A 9847-nucleotide genomic window follows, 5' to 3' on the forward strand; every position below is an offset into this window, starting at 1 on the left:
GTTTTTCCTTATCCGCTGCGAGGGTCATAAGGACAGAGGGATGTCGTATGCTGTAAAGCCCTGTGAGGCAAATGTGATTTGTGATATTGGGCTTTATAAATAAAATTGATTGATTGATTGAAATGAAAAAAAAAAGTGTAGGCTACAGTAGGTAAAGATCTACTAGAATCTGGTTTATATACAGTACATGTTGCTGTTGATTTGGTACACCTCTGACACACCCAACAAAGGAGAAGACGTACCTCAAAACCTGTCATTTTTCAAGGAATTGTGGTTCAGTCTGGAAACTAGCATATCAGTGCAGAACTTTGGAAAGGTGATGGCGTTGGTGACAGCTTTTGAGAAGCCAGACTTTGGTGTCACTTCTGTTGGAGTTAATGAGGCGGGCATGACAAATCACACTATAACCCATCACATCTATGTTGTTTACCTGAAAAATCCTTCCACCAAATTAAAAAACACATTACAGGATATTGTTTTTTTTTTTTTTTTTTAAATCTAAATGTGTGTGCTAGGTTTCCTTGTTATTGGTCTCTAAACAGACCATTGCTCTGTCTAGCAGCTGCATCTTAATGTTTCCTGAAACTGGCAGTGTATTATAAGTGGACTGGGTCACTAGGTCAGAGGGGATGCAACAGCAATTCAGAGAAAGAATCCTCAGTGAGACCCTTCAGAAGCTCTGTAAATGCGTATAAAAGAATGCGTGGCTAGGTGACCTTCCCTACAACCATAAATCCAGTCCCTATGGGGCTTTAGTTGTTTGTCAGTTTATCATTAAAAAATAAGAAAGTGTGCTTTGATCAGATATAAGTGACAGTGGTCTGGCAACTGAAGAAAACAGCCCCTCAAATAACAAAGCTTCACCTTTTGCCAACTGAGTGCAACCCACTTAAAACCAGTGTAAAGAACTCCAGTAATAACACTTACAGATCTCAGGTGAGAAAACACACACTAGTGCAACTTCAGTCAAAAGTGTGTTCATGTAGGAGTCCGACACATTCGAAAATTGAATGTGTGACATTCGTCACCAATGGAGAGGACCCTTTTTGTTCAACTAAAGGTTTAAAACACACTGAATTGCCCTTCTTTGAGCCTCTCTCTTTAAACCAAGAGCACCATCTAGTGGACTCAGAAAATAAAGAAAATGCTTCACGAGGATTCATTTGGCCATCACTGTGTTGTCATTCATTATATACCACAAGATAGGTGCTAGTGATCAGGAAATCTGGGTCATGCGGTACTGTGCATTATCATGTTCAATGTGTTTCCTTAATATATCTGCAACATCTACAATGCATCCGTTTCTACTTTTGCATCCTATGGCTGCCTGAAAGCAGCTGGTATAAGAAGCTGGCCTCTGGTTTGTTTTTTCCTCATCCCGGTAATCAACACATCAAGGTGATGTTATTATATGTTGGATGTGTTTCCATTCACATCCCCTACAACTGCAGAGCAATGCCGGCACACCGTCCTGTTCTTATGCATAACTCTATCTTCCGTGCTGCTGTAGCTGGCCAGCACAAAGGGAACCAGCAGGTGTGTCTTCAGCCCTGGTGCTGTAATTTGCGCTCGACATAGTGACTGACTTGTATGCGTTTTGCTAACTTCAACAATTGTTTGTGTTTCATATCATAGGCCCACAAATACTTATCCATATCTCATAATTATTAGACTTTGATCCTCTGCCTGACCCTCCCTGTTTCCAAGGCTATTCATTTATTTCCAATGGTCTAGGCTATTTAATGCTTCTATATCATCATGCTATTATTTATATGAGTAGGGGATTTTAATACAAAGTGATAACCATTGTATGTGAAAACATAAGTGGGTCAGACCTGCGCAGCACTGGATTTGAAATGAACTGTAATAAACTGGAGCTTCTGTGCTTTGATTATCTGCTGTGAAACAACATGGCCCTCATCCATTTGAAATTAACATTAGTTCTTCTGAACTCATTTTGGTCAAGGTAATGCAAAAGTTGTGTAATAAGTAACTTATTATTCTACACAGAGTAATATTGTAAAGTAACTTATTGTCTACAAATGACAGTAACTAATAATATGTAATTTATTACATTTTGAGAGTAACTTGCCCAACACTGCCTGGAAACCTGTCCATGGGGTTTCTCCACTGCTGGCCAGCTTATGCTGACCCCTGATGCATCAGCCATGAGCCACAGAGACTTTGGTGTTCACTTCTCTCCAAAGTACAAACTGATGACTGAGTTAAGAGCCTTACCAGTTAAAAAATGTAGTGTGCCTGGATAGTGGCACTAGAGGAAAGGTTATGGCCTCATTAGAATTTTTAGTTTAGTTTAGTTTAGTTTTATTTGCACATAATGTTAAAGACAAACAGTATTTTTTTTAGGTTTATTTGAATTATTAATAAGACAAAATTGAAAAATTGGAAAATGATCTGAAATATCAGTAAATAATAACCCAGAATTGATTACATGTCCAAAGTAATTTGTAAATATATTATCAATTAAAGTTGCAGAGGAAAACGTTATCCTAGGTTTAAAGATGAGGGGATATAAGTAGGTTGCATGAAGAATACTCAGAAAATCTGAAGATGAATTTGATTCATTTTTTAGAAGATCGATATTAAAGTCGCCAAGGAGAATACATACCTTACCCTTGCTACTTATCTGCTCAACAGTGGAGGACAATGCATCATTGAATGAACCAGTATCGGTATGAGGGGGACGATATATACAGCCAATCACAACACTTTTACTACCAAAATCACTGAGACTAGGTAGTTCAACAAAAAGAGATTCAACCGCGATTTGATCAAAATTACTGCTAAGCTCTTTTCTTTCAATAAAATTAAAAACTTGCTATCTAAAAAGACTGAAACACCACCACCTTTTTTGATTTTTTTTCTACATGAGTACAAAGCCTTATAATGAAAAATTTAATAAAGAGATACCATTTAATCACTTAGCCAAGTTTCTGTTAGAGCAAGCACTGAAAATGTATGGTTTAAACTAGACAAATATTGGGTTAAATGATCATAATTGTTTGATAAACTACGTATATTTAAGTGAAAAGTTGAAAAAACATTATGACCTTGATCTAGAAGACCCTTAGAGAATTTGTTAAATTCTTCTTCATTGTAATAATTGCATAATCCTTGAGGAAGTTTACATCTGGATCAAAGCAGTTATTATACAAAGTGTCCACATCATCATTTAGATTATAAGGATTAAAGGCATGAGCATCCGATGAATTAGGATTTAGATCATATTCATCATGCATAGTGGTTTCACAAGAAAATCACATGAAAATACCTTCTAGTGATGTGTAACATTTAACAGATGTAACAGACATAACTAGAGATATTTACTTAGGTCGCAGAGGGTGCACCACAAGCTGGTCATATTTCAGGAATGCAATATTCCCCGTCATCCTCATCTCTCAGAGTTGAGGTGGTAGCTCTTTATGTTTCATGCAGACATTTTCTGAGAAGTCCTCGTTGATAAAGATGTTGGTGCCTTTGAGGAGTTTTGTTCTCTTCAGAATCTCCTGCTTGTCTTTATATCGGAGCAGTTTGACCACAATGGCTCTGGGACGACCTGCCTGATCATATTTCCCAGTTCTATGAGCTCTTTCAACTTCTATAAGCTTAAAGTCCATTTTTAGATGGTCGGATAACACTTTCTTTGTTAGGATTTCTGTGTCTCCCCAAGATTCAGATTTCGATTCAGGCACTCCATCAATCAGTAGGTTGTTTCTTCTTGTTTGATTCTCCAGATAATCATTTTTTGCAGACAGGTTATTCATAGAGGTTTGGTAAGAAGCAAGGCTGGTTGAAATATCTTGGATTTTTCCAGAGTTGCTCTTTAGAGAAGACTGCAGTTCAGTTATGTCGGCTTGGGAAAATTGAAGACTTGCTTTTAGGTCATGACTATCTTTTGAAATGTTTAAAACATCTCTAACAAGATTATCCATTCGGACAAACATAGAATCAACAATCACTTGTAGGCATGATTTGTAGCTTTTTTCTTGTTGCTCAAGATCTTTGTACAAAGTTTTTTGCTGCTCAAGCATTTCATGCAACACAGACATGGTGACAAACTTCTCATCCTTTCCAGCCATTGTGACCCACATACCTTATGCGCTTTTTAGTGGCTGACCTGTAGGAAGATGCAGCAGGTCCTAGTGGTGGCTGCTGCTGACCCTGTTACCTGAGATCACCGTAACTATCATTACCAAATGTCATTTTGGCCAGTGACTCGATGCAGTATCCTGAACAGGCTGAGCAAGACTACAATTTCAATAAAAAACTTTAAAATACACAACTACCATCTATCTATAAGGAGTCATCAAAGCCCAATCCCCTTTGTGATGGATCTTCTGCTAGATGTGAGTCACTCTCCAAATGCTGATGACTGTGTCTTTTTCCTTTAGTGCTTACAGCTGCAGAAGTTTCCTGAGTAACACATGCAACTGAATAGTTTTACTGATTTTTAATGATTTCACACAGTCACCTGCATTGACACAGAGTCAGATTAAAGCTTTAGGAACTGATTTGCTGTGGTCAATAAATACTGCCCTGGTCAAAGCATCAGATTCTAAAAACAAATACATTCACAAACTGGAGTAAACACAAGTATGTACGTAAACAAGATCACATTTTCTGTTAATTGCATCCTTACAAATGTCAAAACAACTTTTGTTCATCCTCTGTGGTCTCAAACTGATCCGCTGTGTCACCTGACTTGTTCCACAGAGGTTCAAATTAGTGAAAAATAATCCGGCTTTCTGTCTTTGGACACAACAAAGCTGATCATTCTTTAGCCTCTGTACATGATCTACTTCAAATTATGCCTGTCTAATATAACCATGGAAGGATCTGTATGTGTGGGTACACTATAGCACAATTGAAACCATAGAGGAACGGGACTGTGGAGCAATGGGTGTTTGTTTTCTGGATGAGGGGCTGTCCAAGTCATAGGCTTTCGGTCCAATGGGACATTTTTCCAGACTACTGAGGCTTTGGAATTATGGGCCATCAGAACAATGCGCAGTCCACTTGTTCAGCATATTTGGTGAAGTTTAAGTTGTGACCAAAAATCAGTGTCAGGACAGGCCTACTGCCAATGTCAATTTGACGTAGAATAATGACAACAGACGATGTTGAAATTTTGTTTGTTTTAAGTTGTGTTGTTAAGTAACCAAAATCCAACATCTTCTAAACGTCTCATGCCAATGTTATCTTGATGTATTTACAACATTTGTTGTATGTATGTATGTATGAATGTATGTATGTATGTAGACCTGGAGAACAAAACCCAACATCTGTAAATTGTCACCATATTAACATCCACACAACATGAAATTCTAACATCACTAAACATTTAAAATATTGTAATTTTAAATATTGTCATTCCAACCAAAATTTAATGTCAGTCTCAGAGAGTAGAAGTCTAATGTCTTGTATTTATTTGACCTCCACAGTTCCTGTTAACTTCCTTTTCTTAATTACATTGTGAACTGAGAAAACACCAAAATGATAACACTTTGCTATCTTCTTATTGCCTTCTCCTGCTTTGTGGGCACAAGTTATTTTAGTTTTCAGAGTGCTAAGCAGCTGTTTAGAGGAGCCTATGGCTGCTGATTGTTGGGACAAGGTTTCAGGAGTCAGAATATTTATAAAGCTTTGAAATCTGCATCACCTGGCTTTTCCTAACAATGACTGTGAATAGTAGTGATGGCCGAATGAAGCCTCATGAATCATTTTCCTTATTTTCTGAGCCCACTAGATGGCACTTTTTGTTCAACAAAAGGTTTAAAACACACTGAACTGCCATTCTTTGAGCCTCTCTCTTTAAACTAAGAGTGCCATCTAGTGGGCTCAGAAAATAAATACAATGCTTCATGAGGCTTCATGAGGCCATCACTAGTGAACAGCCATAGTCCTAACAAGCTGATAAAGGTCTGAGACCCTGGTAAAAGTTGTCTGAGAGATCAAATGTCTTTTGCATGGCGCTCCTTTCCTTTTTTTCACTCTTTTCCATGCCACTGTAATTTGGCAGAACTTTGTTTACCCTTTCTGTCATGCACTTAGCGCTTCATTCTGCACATCTTTCTACTTCTTAAAATAGCCTAATTAAGCCCAAATGTGTATTTCCTAGATAAACTTCGGTTTTGGCCGACATTGCCCCAAATATTTTTCACCTTGCCTTTCAGGGCTTCTATGGCTGTGCCTCAGAGGTAGTGACGGCCAAATGAAGCCTCATGAAGCATTTTCTTTATTTTCTGAGCCCACTAGATGGCACTCTTAGTTTAAAGAGAGAGGCTCAAAGAATGGCAATTCAGTGTGTTTTAAACCCTTTGTTGAACAAAAAGTGCCATTTAGTGGGCTCAGAAAATAAAGAAAATGATTCATGAGGCTTCATTTAGTTAGTTAGTTTATTTTTATTTTATTCATTTGACAAAAAAAAAATAAAAAAACACTACTCCGTCATCACTACTCAAAGGCAGAGCGGGTTGTCCACTAATCGGAAGATCAGCAGTTCGATCCCTAGCTCCTCCAGTCTGCATGTCGAAGTACCCTTGAACAAGATACTGAACCCCAAATTGCTCCCAATGGCTGTTTCATTGGTGTGTGAGTGTGTTAAAGACTGAGTAGCAGGTGGCACCTTGTATGAATGTGTGTGTGAATGGGTGAATCTCACTTATAATTTAAAAAGCGCTTTGAGTGGTCAGATGACTAGAAAGGCGCTATACAAGTGCAGGTCCATTAACCATTTATCACAGAAAAGATAATTTCTTTCTCTCTCACTTTTTTTTTTAAAGTTTAGATACCTCAGAAGTTTTGTTGAGTGGTAAATGGTGGAGGCAATCTAGTGAATTGATTTGTATTGTTTCTAGCTGCTGCAGTGTAACCCACTAATGTAAGAGATACTACATCTCTACAGTCCAGCTGAACTTTTCTAAGCTTGATGTAAAAACAATCAATCAAGATCTGGATTTGGTGTGAGGAAGTTGCAGAGATTATGTTTCTGCACTGATGCTTGCCTTGCTTCATATGAAATAACATTGAGTGGTTAAATATGGAGTCGTTGTCGTGCAGCTGATCCCTGTGTCAGGATGAAGGACTCCGAGACGAAGGCCCTACAGATGGGGCAGTGTTGGAAGTGTGACACACAGCTGTCACACACACAGGCGTGTCTGCAGGGCAGCAACACCCTGTTCACTGCTGCATTCTGACAGACCACACAGTCTCTCCCCCTCCCCTTTGACCAGTCCTCCTCCTCCTCCTCCTGCAGGACTGGACTCTGCTCCACTCTGGTGGCCTCAGCATTGGGCTTACTTGGCTGGGTACTCTGCTCTGAGGCAGGAGGCTCAGATGCCCCCCCACTGTCAGCTGACATGAAGAGAGGCTGCAGGAGACAGAGGACAGGAGTTTTTCACAGTGCATCAAGATCAAATTAACTGTGTACAGGGACTACTACTAAAATCTCATAATTAAATGTTTTATGACCATCAAATTCAACTGATCACTTAAATAAAACTCCACATGCTGCTGTGGATGTTCAACGCTTGGCTAGAAAATCTATTTTTTTTAAAAAAAAGATTCCTTTTCTCTCAAAACACAATACATGTTCCGTTGTAGATTCAGATTTTACTTACAAAATATAACAATTAAAATTTGATGCGTTATTCATTAAACTATCTAGCACTATGTTAAAATTAAAAGCTCCACCTTGAACAGACATTGATTAGATGAAAGTTAGTAACTGTTCTGATAACTACTCTATTTCAATATTCTTTTAAGACCTCTGGCCGCTGAAATACTCTAGGGTTCAACGCTAAGGTTTTTTTTCACTTGCCCGGTCGGGCAAGTTGGTCAGAGATCTACTTGCCCGAAGTCAGTTTTTACTTGCCCTATAAAAATTGTTTAATTTAAGCGGCTATCACATAACAAAGACTGCAGTTATTTTTATGTTATGTAATCTTTATTCATACTGTACTTATTAATTAAAACAACATATGTCATGTATTGTAGCTTAATTCCTACACAAAAATGACAGTGTCAGGGCTTAAATTGAAAAATTTGTCAATCGTTCTCCGTCTATAATTTTGCGCCCTACTTGAGCCATGCCCACCTCTATGTATTTTTCACCCCTCTCTCCAGTTCTGCTGTATTAACACCGGGTTTAATATATTTTGCTTCCATCTCTCTGCCCTGCTCTACTGTACTTCAACGCTACTTAGCTCTCTCTCTACTCTACCAGTAGACTACCACATCCACCTGTTGCACAAAACGCACACAGCAGTGTTTCCCCTAGGATGGAGTTGTAGCAGCGGAGGTGAAGCACACGCATGAAAAATAATTTTCACATGCGTGAAACTTTTTTGTATGCTTGCAAAGCACAGCCTGCTGGGATGTTTCTATGTATCTACTGGCACCAGAAGGGCTCTTTAGGACTAAGTACATACAGTACATGTGTGCACAGTAATGAGCAGGTGAAATGTCTGTCTAGCTTACATATGAGGTGTCTCAAGATTTAGGAACATACAATTTTATTGAATATAATAAAGTAAAAAGTCACTTGACATGCTGCTGTTTTGTGCTATGACCTATTTAAGTGTTGGAAGTTGTTATTTACATGACAACGCCTGAACGCAACACAAGCTCAGCATGAGTGCCGTGCTGAGCTGCTGTGCGAGCAGCGTGTTTGTCTGTGCGTAACAGCAGTCTGTTGGTTATTTACACACTGTCCATTTCAATAACTTTGTCAGCTGACAAACTGCACCGGGCTCGGGGTCAGGTTTGGTCAGGAAAATGCGGCCCGAGCCGCTCTAGCGTGATCACCTGTGTGTGTGGCGGAACTCCGCCGTGCGCGATACAGAGAGCAGAGGAGAATTGTTAACGCGTGACCATGTAGAGACAGAAATGACACGATGACATAACACCACAAATAGTATATTGTTATGTTATTATATGAAGCGTCCGTCGCGCGAAATAATATCAATGGGGGCTGTGGGCAGGATATTGTTACACAGCTGTGCCTGTGACTTCAGGCAGAGAGGCCGCTGCATCAGAGCAGAAGAGCACGTTTTAAAATACATTTATTTTATCAATTAGTTATTAACTTTTACTTTTTTTAGCAACTTGCCCGACCAGGCAAGTGAGTTGTTACTTTACATGCCCGACCGTGAGTTTTACTTGCCTCGGGCAATCAGGCAATCCTTATTGTTGAGCCCTGTACTCGTATAGGCACTTCAGCGTCCTGCACCAGGGTCAGGTACCCGTGGGTAGTGATGGCCAAATGAACCCTTATGAAGCATTTTCTTTATTTTCTGAGCCCACTAGATGGCACTCTTGGTTTAAAGAGAGAGGCTCAAAGAATGGCAATTCAGTGTGTTTTAATCCTTTTGTTGAACAAAAAGCGCCATCTAGTGGGCTCAGAAAATAAAGAAAATGCTTCATGAGGCTTCATGATGCCATCACTACCCGTTGGTAGCCGATAGGTAACCCGCAAAAAAGCTGTGTAACAGGCAAAAATGAGTATATATATATATACACTTTTTCACACCACTGTATACATATATATATATATATATATGTATATATATATGTATACTGAACAAAAATATAAACGCAACACTTTTGTTTTTGCTCCCATTTTTCATGAGCTGGACTCAAAGATCTAAAACTTTTTCTATACACACAAAAGACCATTTCCCCTCAAATATTGTTCACAAATCTCTCTAAATCTGTGTTAGTGAGCACTTCTCCTTTACAGAGATAATCCATCCCACCTCACAGGTGTGGCATATCAAGATGCTGATTAGACAGCATGATTATTGCACAGATGTGCCTAGGCTGGCCA

At 39.0% G+C, this 9847-nt stretch overlaps 1 protein-coding gene across 2 annotated transcripts in view; it reads right to left on the bottom strand.

The window, feature by feature from the left end:
• Positions 1–4456: 4456 nt before the first annotated feature.
• The window catches only part of cgrrf1 (cell growth regulator with ring finger domain 1), a 31614-nt gene continuing 26223 nt past the window's right edge, over positions 4457–9847 (bottom strand). For both annotated transcript variants that reach the window (XM_050058878.1, XM_050058877.1), the window contains exon 6: positions 4457–7390. In XM_050058878.1, the coding sequence (XP_049914835.1) occupies positions 7055–7390 (336 nt within the window). In that variant the 3' untranslated portion in view covers positions 4457–7054. The remainder of the gene's footprint in view (positions 7391–9847) is intronic.

This window comes from Epinephelus moara, chromosome 12 (assembly GCF_006386435.1).
Source record: "Epinephelus moara isolate mb chromosome 12, YSFRI_EMoa_1.0, whole genome shotgun sequence".
In the NCBI taxonomy this organism is placed as follows: domain Eukaryota; kingdom Metazoa; phylum Chordata; class Actinopteri; order Perciformes; family Serranidae; genus Epinephelus; species Epinephelus moara.